Genomic DNA, 14,768 nt, shown 5'->3' on the forward strand with positions numbered 1-14,768 from the left:
AAATGTCCCTATTTACATGTTATCATGCTTTTAGGGCTCTTTTGTTTCTTGCTCGTTCCATCCATCGGAAGGATTTTTAAATGATGTTGGGAACAAGGGCAAAACCGTCGAAGAAGCTCTCCCCGGCCTTGTTGGCCAGGAAGGACACGTCAACTGCTTCTGAAGTCAAATTTTCTTGATTCTTGAATTGATGTTGTAAGTTTCTTCTTCAGCTTTAAATACTTTCTTAAATTTTTCCAAAACGCCAAGGCATGTGCGAAATGTACATGCCCTTGGAGGTTTTTGAATAATGAAGAGCATTGCAATTTCATTCCAGTTCAATATTAATATACAAAAACATCATCCTATCCTGTTTCTCATCTCATCTACTTTCTTAGATTCATAGATCCAATTCAAATTCCCTCTAAACCTACTGTTCCCCAATTTTCTTTACTTTCTCTCTCTAGGTCATACTCTCTACTTTATCTCTCTTAATTTGGAATTTAATTGTTTTACAATCTAATTCCATACCTACCATGTTTACTCTAAAACTTTCACACAAAAAGTCGTTCATCTTGATCATCACTTTTAAATTTTCTATTGTTTTTCTTAAAAATCTCACACAAATAACATAAAAATGTTCCATGCAATCTAATTTTTCCGTGCAATTTGATTCGATTTTACTAAAACATAGGTCATAAATTTCAGTCTTGAATATCTCTGACAGAAAATTAAAATTCCAAAAATATAAATTATGGGAAAAGATTATTTTATTCAGTGATAAGAAAAATGAGGGATACATGCGTTGATAGAGGCAAGGGGAGATTCGGGTGATTAAAATAACCCATGTGGGACTTATCAACCAATAGAGATAAGTCCTAATGAACCTTGTTTAAAATAAATATATTTCTGTTATATTTTAAAAACCATAAAAATAAATTACACTTCAGAAGTTTTTAGATAGTTGCCTCCATGTGGATCGACCCCTTTCTTATCCTATTCTTTATATATTTTGAAAAAGGAAATTTATAAACTTATTGCATAAGCTCAAATCCAAATGCCATAATTAATCTTGCATTTAATCACACCATTTTTAGGCTTATCAACGACCGTGAGGATGGGAGGATGACTATCGACATGGATTGCCAATGACGAGTGCTAGTAAAGTCACTTCGTAATTGGAAAAAAAATAGACTTTCTGCAATAAAAAAGTGGCTCTCCGCTCAATCACTAAGTCAAGCAATCCTCCGGGTTCCAAGTTTAATCTCACGCCATTTCATTTCGCCCTAATTTATAGAAGTTTTCTGCATGCATGAGGCGCGAGTTTATGAGCGGGCAACACCCTCTCTTCTGGCGAACCTGCGATCGCCATCTATAACTAAATGCCCAACTGAGCTCGTGTACAACAACCTTAACAGCACAAGCCTGGGCTGGGCCTACCTTCATCCCTAGAGGAGCTGTATGGGGCGGAAGCTCCACCTACGGTTTTGAAGCCGAGCCTTTCCAACAATGGGGCTTAGGGACCGATATGATGATGAGTGGGAATGACGGATTGCCAATGAGGGGAAATGATGACCGCTGATTGTAGGATAATTGTTGTGGAACTTATTATTTTGACATAAAGTTATCAGTGTTATAACTGAAAACACGTCTTGCACACAAAAAACAAAATAAAAAGGTCAAATTGCAAAGGATCTCCTACTTATACAACTGCTTGTAGAATCTTAATATTTAGGCTTGGCTTGTATAAGGATGCTGCAATAACCAAGATAAGTGGAGTTAAATTTAAAGTAAAATGTTGAAAAGTCATCAAAGTAATAGTTACCTCATTCACATTTTCAGATGAAAAAAAACCATTTTCATCGCTGGACGAGGTTGTCAGTCGCATCCAACAAGGTAACACACACAACAACTCAATACTCTCCACATCTAGGAGTGATCTTTTGCATGTCATGACATTAATCCCAATGGAAAGATCGACTCCATCATTGTAGTTGTTGATGGCACCAAGAAGTACTCCATAGACAACTTTGCGAGATGTGGATAAGCTCACACACTAGTAACCATCCACCATTACAGAGGGTTTTCATTTTCCAATTTAGGCTCATCAATGTAGGCAACCAACTCTTTTATGGGTCCTACTTTTGGCTTGGATTTGATGCTAGCTTTGCGTCATGTGCAAGAGTATGATGGTGACTACCTACAGATATTTGTGCTTCCATTCGAGTGGGAGGGTCATCATGATTAAGTGAACTTTCTAGAAAAGATTTCAGGTACGCAATAGAGTCTTCAAGGCTTTGAGGTTCAATCAGAGCTACCTTTGTTGATGGATCGAGGAATGTTGTTGCTCCCAAGCATTCATTGTGGCATATGATAGTCATATATTTGTCAAACTTATGATTCATGGCCTTGCATGGATCCCGAATGGATTCCCTTTGTGAGTTTGGCAACATCTTGATGGTGCACGCCATCAAGGATCATCGAGGACGTCATCCATGCTGCCGGCCACCGTCATTGAAAGCCGGGTGAAGAGATGCTCGATTATCCTATTTTGATTGTCATCGTTTTCCTAGTTGTGTCTCGTGTTTACCATATTTGTCATCCTGTTTTGCGTCACACCGTGACGTATCTCGTGCCCGCATTTTCATCATCACGGGAAGGGGCCTCTAGCCTTTTCCCCTTTTCCTTTATTATTTCACTCTTCCTCTTCATTTTGTAATGAGGGGGCCCATTATATAAGGGCCCCCTCAATGGACCCCTTTCTCCCCTTGGTTGACCCAATTAGGGGGGCCTATTTCCCTTCCCCTTTATAAGGGAAGAGAGGGCGCCCTAAAGAATTCCTGGAAGAAGAAATAAGAATTGTTGTTTTTTTCTGGTCTCACCTCCCCCTTGCAGGAAAGGAAGATCAAGAAGAGAGGAGGGGAGGGCGAGTCTGGGAAAGTCTCTGCTTGCCCCAGCCATCAGTCTATCACCCCTCCTATTGAGGGATCCTTACGCCCTGACAAACAGGCCCATCGCGGACCTCTTCCTGTGCGCGTGCATGGAAGGTTCACGCCGCGGGCACGTTCGAGAAGACAGCTTCGCCCAACAGATCCAACATTGACCACGGTGGCCAGACGGTCGTCCGCGAACGGACCCCCTTCCTTTAGTGGCCCCATCTCGACACCAGGAGAGGGATCTGATATGCGTGACGATTCACACCCACGGCTACGCATTCGGGAATCCTAGGAATCAACTACGACGTCGGGTGATTTACCTAACGTAGGTAGGGGCGGTCGGTCCCACTTAAGTACGACGGTGCGCTCGGTGGAATCCAGGACCTGTCCGCATTGACTGGACACTTGCTCAGCGTCTGGATGCTTGACCTTTCTCAGTTGATGAAGGGGGAATCAGGGTACAATAATTGCACCCAACTTCCCTAACGCTCTGGTCAAGTGATCGGTTATTGGGGCTCCACCTCGGTTACCTGATTTCATATGTGGACGCCAAGGCCTCTGCCCGATGATGTCACCAGGACAAACTGCCGCCCCCGTAACTAGGCTGACCGGCGTTATATGGGCACCTGCTATCCAATCAATAACAGCTCCAACATTCTGCTGGCTTCCTATCGGGCGTGTTCGGTGACTCGGATCACACGCCCATCTGCACTTGGGCCCCGACTTCTGGATAGCTCTTGCCAACCAGATTGGTAACGTCACGAGCGCCGGTAGTCAGAATCTTGGACTCCGCACATCGCTGATAGTCCTCATCGACCTCGGGTGTGCGCAACCGCTGATTTATCTACTCGCACCGACCTCTGCTCAGGAACGTACTTGCCAAGCTTGAGCAATTTTTTGAGCTCGTCACCTCCGCTCGCCCTCGCTCTCTTCTCTTCCAATTGCTCCGGCATCGCCCTTGCTCGTCGAGCCGCTGTGATCTCTCCGGTGACTCTCTGCCACACCCGCTCTGATCACCGCAAATGTTGACGACACTGCATGACGAGCCGCACGCCGACGAGGTACGCCGTCCTCTCCCACTGCTCGTTTGATTACCGTTTGCAGTATGCTTTCGCCTTGACTCCACCGCGCTCGGGCTAGGTAGGTGAGAGAGACTAATTGCGAGAAAACTATGACTCTGTGAGTGTCTTATCGGTATAGATGAGTACATACGTTACGTGCGAGCCCTACAGATAGAATCTGTTCGGCCGTAGATGCCTTCGTCGCTCTGAGGTTCAAGAGGCCAGCGTCGCCGTCACCCAGCTACCCCGTCCAAGCTTGGAGCTTGGCGCCTCCCTCAACTCGGAGCCTTCATGTACGACACTTAGGACATTCATACTTGCATCGTAGTTACATCGACCCATTAGGGTTACCCGTCGGACGATGACACCGTCATCGTTCGATACCTTCATCCTTTATCGGCACCAAACCATCATATTCGGTGTCGACCCGATGACGTCCCCGACAACCTTTTTAGGCCCACTTCCACAATCAAGTTCAAGACATGCACCACACATGTCAAATGTCAATTATCGGTGCATGTTGGATTCATAGGTTGCAATTTTCTCGCTACAAAGCAATCATTGCCATGTTGTTCGCACCATTGTCAGTGGTGACAAGAGAGACCTGCATGTCAATGAAAATTTAGATATTTATGTTCCTACGTAAGTATCTCTGGTAATAAAAAATTTGATCACACCTTCGAGTCAAGGTTGAAATCTTCAAGGACCTCAGCAACAAACGCGCTCATTGTCTCCCCATCAAACTTATCTTCAATATGTTATAGGCCAAGGATCTGCTCTTGAAGCTTCCATCCAGCGTGAATCCAATGGGTGGTTAAGCCTATGAGGGCATAACCATTTGTTGTAGTCTAAGTATCCAGCGTGAGGGACACACAATGTAAATCATTGAACCTACTTGCAAGAGCAGTCGTTAGTTGAGTGTACAATATCCTGCAAGTCTCCTTAATTACCCATTATCTATAAATCTACATCGCATGTGCTCTGAATCCCATGCCAGTCGAAATCCCCTCTAAGTCAGCAAATGGCCATGGTAGTACATTATATGCGATGGGCTGTAGAATTTTTTGCTTCTCTTCCTCTAGAGTGACCCCATTGTAGTACTGTTTTCTGAAGGACAAGTTGGAAAACAGTTCTGATATAGAACATTGTGAACTCACTACTTTGAGTTCATGGTGTAGCTTACGATGAACTGTCTGTAGATGTTGCTGAAAGACATTTGTACTCATGTATTTATGTCATTTTAAGTACCCTTTGTTTGTGGATTTTATACCACTACACACTTCACATATGTACATCAAGTTGTCCATTAGCGTGAAGCACTGGAATATTTTTGCTCTAGGTGGCCTCCTCAAATTTTGACTTGGCTCTTCAGGGCAAGTCCGACTATCATTTACTACCTCCACTGAATGTCGATGTTTCTAAGAGTCATCGTGATGGGGAAACAGATTGTCCACACTGGACTCTATAATTTTACTGGCTCCTTCAATCAACATACACACAACAGATTTTTCAATGAAAGACTAACATGTAGCAGACTTGCAAAATATAAAACCAAGAATATTAAAAATGACGTAAGAGGTCTAATTTGGTGCATTGATATTTTTTCTCAACATTGTAAAATAAATAAACAGGAAATAAAAAAACATTGTAAAAATAAATTAAAAAATTATAAATAGATAAAAAAGAGTGTAAAATAAATAAACAATAACCACGTAGAAGAGGAAGCATGTGAAGCATGAGAGAAGAATGAGAAGAGAGAAATACGACTGAGAAGATAGGGAAGCGTGAGATAAGAATGAGAAGACAGAAATAAGATTGAGAAGAATGTGAAGTGTGAGAAGAGTGAGATGAGAGAAATAAGATTGAGAAGAATCTAAAGCGTGAGAGAAGAGTGAGAAGAATGTGAAGCATGAGAGCAGAGAGAGAAGAGTAAAATATGACTGAGATGGTTGGTATATATTGATCATGATGAAGAGAGAAAATAAGAAATAATAAGGTACTCTTTGAGATGCCCTTGGAGGAAGAATATTTAATTAATGTGGTTGAAGTCTTTTCAAGTGAATCAACTGAGGTTGGATCGATGATATAAGATAATGGTTAAAATAAAATTTGCATTTAAATGAAAATCATATGATATATTAAATTTGAATTTATGAATATGGATGGAGCAACTAAAATAAGGCTGAAAGGGAATTACCTGAAAGTATTGCTGTGGGGAAGATATATCTAGTGAAATCCGTGGAAATTGGAGTCAAAATGAGGGCTTCAAATTCATCATTGGGAGCCTTTGTATCTGTATCAAATGGTTAATAGTGTATTATCTGGCGCAAATGGGTGCACGATGTACTTTTATCTACATGCCTCACAATTAATGTTGAGTAGGCCTGACACTACACAACGATGAATAGCCTACTTTATCAAGAGAGTATGAAGGAAAGAATGAGCAGTTGGAGAAACAGATTGAAGGAAAGAATGAGCAGTAAGAAGGTTAAACATTTTGAGAAAGCCAACTTTTCTTCATTTTCTTCGGGCTCAACCAGCACCCCTAAATGCTTGTAAACTTGAAATTCCTCATCCCCCAAACATACTTGTTTTCTTTATGCTTTTTTATGCACATTGGTCTAACATAACAGAATTCCAAATAACGGAGCAAACACACAAGGGCTAAATCACTCATGCATGAAAGCTTTAAACATGCATTTTGTGCCATTCTTTGAAACTTCAATGAGTTGTCTAGAAATCCTTAGCTGTCATTTTGAATATCAGATACTCTACTCACCTCTCGAACGGTGCTCTTTCAATGTTGAAGTGGGATCCTCCTACAAAGCCAATCATCACAGCTCTGAGAAAACGTCACCCGCCACCGGTGAACATAGAGAGAAATAGAAAGAGAGATGGTGAAAAGAGAATCAAGGAGAAAATAAGTAAATGAGAGAGAGGGATGAGAGAAAGAGCGAGAGTGCGATAGAGAAGAAAGAGGAGAAGGGAGGGAGAAATCACGAGGAATGGTGGGGGCAGCGAGGAATGGCGACAGCAGGTGTGCATGCGGCAGGCGGCAGGCGACGAGAGATGGGTGACAAGTGGCGGGCGACGGCAGCAGGCAGTAGGTGATGACAGCAGGTGGCAGGCGACAGTGGCAATCGGCGTGCGGAAAGCGCCTGGCGACATGTGGTGGGCGGCAAGGGGTGGCGAGGATGGCGATGAAACATACTTCCATTTTATAGATTATATGTTTTGGCAAAAATGATATATTTCATCATCCACTTGTCCAATGTTCATCATCAGTTACATTTTCCATGACGGAACGGGACCAATCACGGATTTGTGCTGATGACGAAAACACAGATGGATGATGAAATAGATGAACCTGGCTGAATGGAACTGTTATGTTGTGTACAGATGACTGAATGGAAGTCCGATCAGTCCTGTTCCATCTGTCCGAGAACGACATCCGTCATTTGTCCAACAAGCCTAGGACAGATGATGTATCAGATATCCGAAATGGGAAATCTGATAATCTCCTTTACCGATATCTTGCTGTGTGACGACAGTAGGGAATGGCATGTCCGGGACGTGACGCCCCGGACGTGGCGGGGTGGGTGACGATCTGTGACGGACGGTGACGTGATGAATGTTTCGTCACATCACCGTCCCGTCACACGTCCGAGGATTTAGGGAAAAATCCATCACGTTCCTGTCACCGTCATGATTTGTGGCGTCCCGTCACGTCCCCGCCACTGGACAGCGTCGCCGTCACGTGTGACGGGAAAAACAACCATGCAGAGGAGAGAAAATTGGAGGCACATATCTCGAATTATCTTTGGACGACATCCTTTTGCGCGCGCATATTAATGCAATGACTTTTCTTCAAAAAGCCAAGAAATCGAGCTAGCAACACCACGTGGCGAAATCTTGGCCGACGAAAAGCTTAACTCTAATGATTTTTAAGCTTTTTTGGTCATTTTTAAAAATCCGTCACGGCCGTCATTCGTGACGCCTGTCATGTCACGTCACTCGTACGAGCCCCCCATCAAAGTCGTGTCACCATCACACCCAGTTCGCCATCCGTCACTATCACCGTCACAGGCCCCTAAATTCATCACAGTCACGGTCACTTCGTCCGTCACGTTGCCATCACTGTGACGTGTGACGTGACGGATGACGGCTGAGGCTCCCTAGATGACTGTATTGATTGCTACAGTGCTGATATTCAATATTTAATAATATGGGGAAATACCTATGAACCTGTCTGATCGAACGGTTGATACCGGTGGTCCTGTTAAGCTTTCGGTGGTCCCGTTTGGATTTTGATCTCCGCCCAAGGACCAAAGCTTTAAATTGCAACGGATGATCCGATCTCGACAAGTTATATTTCTCAGAACTCGTCGCAAGTACTCTTTCGAAAATTTTGATTCTCTGTAAGCTTCAGATTTGTCGTTGATTGATTTTCAATTTCGAATGATTTCGCATTCTCCTCTTATATCAGAGGAAAAGTGCCTTGTGATTCTCCTTAGCTTCATTTTATTCTTTGATTGATTAGAAATTTGGAACGATTTCGCATTCTTCTCTTATTTTAGAGGAAAAATGTGTTGTGATTCTCCGTAAGCTACAGAGTAGTTGTTGACTGATTTGAATTTCCGTATGATTTCGTATTTTCTTATTATTTTAGAGAAAACCACATTTTGGGTCTGCGTGAGCGTCAGATTTGTTGTTGATTGGTTTGATTTGCCGTATGCTGTCGCATTCTCCTCTTCTTTTGGATCAAATCAAAATTTGTTTCTCCTAGTCTTCGGACTAGTCGTTGATTAATTTGATTTTTCGTTTGTTATCATACTCTCCTATTATTCTTGACCAAACTAAGCGCGATTTCATCCATCTCAGGTCTGATTATTGGTTAATTATGGCTGCCCAGCAGGAGTTCCACCTTGGAAGGTTCAAATGTCGGCCCCCGCTCGTACGGCGTCTTTCATCTCTGCCGAAATTTGCATTGACCGTAATGTGCCATACCTTTGAAGCTTAATTGCATGCTGAGAATTGCCCAGTCTTCAATTTGCACCTTAAAGATTTTTCAGAAGTTTGCTCATTGAGCGCAGGAAAGGAGAGGTCGTTTGTCTTTTTCAGTATTTATAGCTGATTACTTTCATGCCTGAATTGCGGAGACACATTTTTGCCGATGCCTGAATTGCGGAGACAAGTTTTCTTTATCCGATTCTCCCACCGTGTGACCGCATTCATTGATTTTTTTGTTGCTCGTATGCCTCTCATTACGTTTAGCTTGGCAATCTTGGGAACATCTTATATTCTCAGTCAATAATACTCTAGATCAATCCTCTTCTATCCAGCCAAAATCCTCTCATTTGAATAAACGCTTTCTCTTGGTCATTGTTGTTTTTTTGCAAGAAATGGTTTTCCATCAGTCGTAGAGACCGTAATATTAACATTTTTGCTATTTAAGTGGATTAATTTGATGCTTAATTGTGCCTCTTTTCTGCAGCTGCTGTAGAGGAATTCGACATACATTTGGTTTTATTTCTCGTCTAGCTGCTTGTTTTCTCATCTCAAGAAATTAGAACCAATAATGCATTCCATAAGCCGCGGAGCCATGCCTATTCAGCCTGAAGTCATCTTAAAGAAACCATTTCCCTCTCGCCCCCTGAGTCAAATGCCATTACCTTCGTCACGGTACCATTATTTTTGATATTATAGTCTCATTTTAAACCCAGATGTTGATGCATTTCGCTTCCTGATAAAGTTTTAGTTGTCCTGCCACAGAGAGATACATTGGTGGTATGTCATTCCTGATGAGGTGCAGAGTCCGTTGCTTACAAATCATTGTCTTGAGACTCTTTCTCCAGATGAGAAAGATAAAGCAATGAGAATGAAGGAGCCCAAACTCCAGAAAGGAGCTTTGCTGTCCCGGTTGTTGCTTCGCACTACTCTAGCTAGATGTGAGCGGAATTCTCCTTCTTTGTGGCTTTTCATATAATTTTATTTTAAAATTTCTCTCAAGACACGAAACAACCAAGTGCAGAAGAATGCTTGCTGATTTTTGTCGATCCACTTTCTCTCCAAACAATTTCTTTACAATATCTTTATGCTTGCTTATCTTTGGGTTTTATAAATTCTAAGATGTTTGTTTGTCAACAGTTAATGAGTATCAGCATTCAAACTTAAACCCAAATGATGGAAAATGATCATTCTTTAGAATTAAATTTTATTGGCCTCTGAAGTCGATGATCATTTCCCTTTGTTAGACGTTATAGGTATTTCTGTAACATTACTTTTTATAGTTAATGCTGCGCACTTTCTTTTCTGCTATCAGTTATTCTGAAATAAAATAAAGTTCAGTGTGTTTTATTGAGATAAATTTTCTGTACTGTTTTCTTTAAAAATTATTTAATAATTGTAATGAACCAAGGATGCTAATTGAGTTTGGTTTTCATCTTAATTAACTGCAGTCGTGTTGCCCTGATCTCTGTTCGGCTCTATCCTCTCTTCCTTCTTTGTCTTTGAATTCCACATTCTTTCTTCCCTGTGGAGATTCCTTGGGGGTCGTTTGTCTATAAATGCTTTTCCAATCTTGGCTCCTTCCATTGGGATTCAACTGCTTTTTATCCGATGATGGTACAGATACAAATTCCATGGCAAGTCCTGAATCGTTGAAGTTTCTCATCAACCGCTTTGGGAAGCCAGAGGTAATATTTCAAATTTTCTCCCATCATAAAATTCATAATTGGTTTTTAGCGCAAGATTCTGTATCTACAGGTGCAATGGCCGTGCGATGGAAGTTGGACCCCTCCCCCGCTTCATTTCAACGTTTCACATACTTCCTCGTTGATAGCCTGTGCAGTGACAACAAATTCGCCAGTATTGCTCTATTGCTGACTTAAAAAGATTAAAAATTAAATTTAAGAAAGTAAATATAATTCACGGTTTTCATCTACTCTTCATAGATTGGCATAGACGTGATTGAGAAACACCGCCAGCTTAAAAACAATATAATATCCTTCGCCAGACGTTACTTTGCACCCACTGAACTGGAGTACTTGTCTGGTATCTCTGACCTGGAGGCTCGACGACAGGAGTTTCTGAGACTGTGGGCTCTAAAAGTGAGATAGCATCGAACCTTATTCTTTGATTTCGTTCATTTATTTCTTAGTTGAGACCTTCATGCTAATCTTCTCTGTATCATTATACTTTTAATATACGTCTCTAAATAGACTAAGTTGAGATCCTCATCGGCCTCTACTGAAGAAAGGCTTCAACTGTCATATCTCCATGAATACACAGGAAGCCTACGTTAAAGCACTGGGAAGGGGATTCTCTGGAGCTCCATTCAAGTATTTCGCAATCCGATTCAAACAGAGAGCCAAAGAAAGATCCACAGACCCAGACTCCAATGTGCATAAAATCTTACATTTAAAATGTTCTTTCAAAGTTTAAAGCATCAAACTAAGCCAATATTCATTAAATCATACTTTTTTTGTACCTTTAGGCGTTCGAATTAATTATACAGCCCGATGGGAAGGCAGAAGAGCTCAGTGATGACTGGCAGCTTGGGCTCTTTGAGCTGGCGTCCTCGCACCATGCCGCTATTTGTCTCAAAAAAGCTGGTGAGTTAAATATGGTTTGCTTGAGACCAAGTTAAAGGTTTTTTTTTTTAATTTTTTAAAACTCATTAAAGATGGTTTGTCTATATCTAAAGCTGAGGACTATCTTACACTGAAGATCTGGAAGGTGATGCCTTCCTTTTCTGAGATTTTAGTCCCGGGAACAGAGCAAGTCCTTGACTTCCGACACTGAAGTATTCTAGTAGAGCCTCATTCTTCTGGTGAGAAGTGAGGTACAAACTGAGCTTTCTTGGCTTTGAAGACCTTTCCTTCTCGCCAAATTAAATTATTTTATTCTCTATGTTTTTGGATTCATTCTTATAGTCATATTAAAAAAATAAAAGACATTATAAAAATGTTTGAGATTCTATTCCTCAGAGCCAGGATTATTGGAAGAACACGGAGATAAAAATAAAAAGGAAAATCAACTGTGTAGCCAAAAAATTTATGATTTCTCGTCCAATTTTTTCATTGTTGACTTGCTTGAGTGACTACATTTATTAAACTAATGATCACCAAAAGCACATCTGCGCATAAATCAATTTGACTCTATGTCGTCTTTACTTTATCTTTTCATCTAGTGCTCGTTGGATTGTAGTTGAAGATTTTTTAACAAATTTGTTGGATCAGGTCAATATGTCAATTGCATGCTAGTATTCAAGAAGAGTTGGCCTACTTCAATACCGTGTCTCCTTCATCATGTTCCAGTGCCAACTCCTGACCAGTAGACTATATTAATGTGTATATACGTGGGAAAAATCTCCATTTATGTTATTAATGTTAGGACATTGTTCTCAATATCAGTCGGCAAAAACTAAAGGATGAATATTTAAGTTAGGATGTTTGATATTGGTTAATATGGGTAACCTGTCCGTTATGATCTTGTCCAAGTATTGATTTGATGAATATTTAAGTCAGGAGTCATTATTCAAGCATTTTATATTGATTAGACCTTTTATTCTCAACATTAGAATTTGTCTGGTGCAAATTGATACATCTTCTATCGAGGAGAGAAGTCCAAATAAGGTGGAGCAGCTGAGTTAGAGTAGTGTAGCTTCATAATTATGAAGACATACTTCATAATTATCATTGGTTCAAAACCAAGTAGCTTTGATACAAAAATTTTAGCATATCAAGAATTACCAAAAAAAATTAAGCTCAACCTGAATTCATTTGGCCAACGAAGAAGTATGGTCAGCACTCGTGTACTGAAGTATCTGCATTAAACAAACTTCGTTGGTTTTTATGGAAAATTACTTTCCTAAATTGAAATACAGATAATAGTTTCCATTTAAGTTAATTTCCCACAGAAATTAAGGTATTGTATTTGATGAGCAGTTAAAATTAGTTGGATAATTCAAAATACCAATGAATAGTTCCAATTTCTTATGTTAAGAAAATATTATACACGACAATTTAATATAACTTGGGCTTCAAGTCAGTCCTACCATGGGCTTTTATGTTTGAAGGGCTTTTATGTCATTATGTGCAAAGCATATGGTCTGACGTTTGATTGCCAAGGTATATGTACTAGTATGCTTCACAAGTTTAATGAATATTTAAAATTTCTATAGCCATATGTGGCTGAAGAAACCCTTGAAAATCATAGTTTGACTTGAGTCAACTCAAGGCCAACCATGGAAATATTTTCTCAAAAAGTTAAGCAATGAATAACTAAAGCAATGTAAGTTCAATTTTGTGGAGTTAGTAATTGATTGTATGGAAAGTGAGTCAAATTTTTGAGTATGCATCCCAAATCTTTGTTAAATTTTTATTGATCTTAGTTCATTTACCCAATCAAAAGATGATGTCAATGTTTTGTTAGTATGATTTTGTCCACATACACCCAATTATTTATATATTTCAAGAGAAGAAACTGTTGATAGATGCCACATTTCCAGATTATAAAATTAATATCACCGCATTTACTTTAAATATGAATGTATTATTAAATTTTGGAGCCATTTGCAGTTATTTTATACATTGATAAGTCCTTATGGGATATCTATAAATTAAATAAATCAAAATTCGATTTACATGCTGATATCAGCTATATTTTTGTAGTCCCTTATGGCCAATAGGTTTTACTCATAATTGGATGGGTAGAAGAATCATTAATAAAGCATAACATAAAAATTAAATGAAAAAGTGTTCTTATGATTATAATTGATCTCTATAACCAGCCAGATGGCCAACAGCAGTCAACTGTTGGTTAATATAATACTTTTTTACTATTGATTTGCCATATTTTGCGATAAAAGATATAATTCACCAATAACATAATTTTTTTATTTTCCAAACATCAGATCATGCGATATTTCATTACCAGCTTTATATTTAACATATACAGCTGGAGGAAGTTGCAGTAAAATAACTAATACAAATTAATAAGGAGAAGAAATATTATATTTAATTAATTTCCTATTTTCTTGAAGATAATATTCATGTGGCTAATGACTGAATTCTAATATTGGAATTGAGCTTAATAAAGCCATATTTTGGGGCTTCATAAATAAAAGAGATTGAATGTGCTTGAGGTTGAATTAAAGTCAAAATTCGAATGTGCTTGAGGTTGAGTTAAGACTTATAAACTGATTTCATATAGATATTTGATTTCAAACAAATCAAATTAACACTAATTTCAAAATATTATCAAGTTGAAGGAAGTGGATGTTAAAAGTATTTAGCTGAGATAAATAGAAGTATTTAGAGATTTTGGAAAAAATAAATTTTGAGAAAATTTGAGATTTGTAATATATTTTAATTGTTGAAATAGGGAACAAGAAACCCTACAATTTATAAAATAAAGGGAGGATTATATTCGTTCACATAGAAAGGAGGAGGAGAGAGAGAGACCAAAGAGTGGAGGTACTGGAGTAAGAATAGGGAAGTGGTAGAATAAGTCCATGATGTGCCTAGTGGAGCTACTCTAAAACTACCCTCAAATTGGAGCATACAAGAAAAACATGCCCAGCTCGATTGTTGCCTCATAGGAGATTACCGCCAGACTCTTGGTGAAGACGTCTCTGAGCTGATGGGATGAGAAAACATGCAGATTAGAGATAAAACCAAACATTACCTTATTCTGCATGTGATAGGAATCAATCTCAATGTGCTTCATCCTTTTATGGGGCGTAGGATTCCAAGCAATGAAGATGAGGGCCTGATTAGCACAGTACGTG

At 39.7% G+C, this 14,768-nt stretch overlaps 1 protein-coding gene and 1 long non-coding RNA gene across 5 annotated transcripts; one reads left to right on the forward strand and one right to left on the reverse strand.

Moving 5' to 3' along the window:
- Nucleotides 1-1,572: 1,572 nt before the first annotated feature.
- Nucleotides 1,573-6,939, reverse strand: LOC144713304 (uncharacterized). The gene is made up of 3 exons (XR_013584011.1): nt 6,756-6,939; nt 6,174-6,269; nt 1,573-1,734 (listed from the first exon to the last, which is right to left on the reverse strand). It is a non-coding gene; the product is annotated as an uncharacterized LOC144713304 (long non-coding RNA).
- Nucleotides 6,940-8,276: 1,337 nt separating this feature from the next.
- On the forward strand, nt 8,277-12,443 carry LOC144713292 (uncharacterized). 4 transcript variants are annotated; one of them, XM_078587864.1, is made up of 11 exons: nt 8,277-8,394; nt 8,858-8,969; nt 9,471-9,658; nt 9,749-9,924; nt 10,607-10,671; nt 10,742-10,843; nt 10,930-11,085; nt 11,267-11,377; nt 11,472-11,589; nt 11,682-11,807; nt 12,217-12,443. In XM_078587864.1, exons 3-10 carry the CDS (start codon nt 9,555-9,557, stop codon nt 11,777-11,779), a joined length of 930 nt encoding a protein of 309 aa, XP_078443990.1. In that variant the 5' UTR covers nt 8,277-8,394; nt 8,858-8,969; nt 9,471-9,554; the 3' UTR covers nt 11,780-11,807; nt 12,217-12,443. The 4 variants fall into 4 exon arrangements, with proteins under 4 accessions (XP_078443990.1, XP_078443988.1, XP_078443987.1 ...); XM_078587862.1 differs by having other exon boundaries at nt 8,280-8,394; nt 8,858-9,079; nt 11,682-11,819; XM_078587861.1 differs by having other exon boundaries at nt 8,280-8,394; nt 11,682-11,819.
- The last annotated feature ends 2,325 nt before the right edge of the window (nt 12,444-14,768 follow it).

This window comes from Wolffia australiana, chromosome 15 (assembly GCF_029677425.1).
Source record: "Wolffia australiana isolate 7733 chromosome 15, ASM2967742v1".
In the NCBI taxonomy this organism is placed as follows: Eukaryota; Viridiplantae; Streptophyta; class Magnoliopsida; order Alismatales; family Araceae; genus Wolffia; species Wolffia australiana.

What these genes read in the sequence shown, in the direction of transcription:
- LOC144713292 (XM_078587864.1), top strand. Translation starts at nt 9,555, where the DNA reads ATGCATTCCATAAGCCGCGGAGCCATGCCTATTCAGCCTGAAGTCATC. An exon ending in TCGCACTACTCTAGCTAGAT is followed by an intron (nt 9,925 to 10,606) that starts GTGAGCGGAATT and finishes ATGATGGTACAG; the next exon opens with ATACAAATTCCATGGCAAGT. An exon ending in CAGTGACAACAAATTCGCCA is followed by an intron (nt 10,844 to 10,929) that starts GTATTGCTCTAT and finishes TACTCTTCATAG; the next exon opens with ATTGGCATAGACGTGATTGA.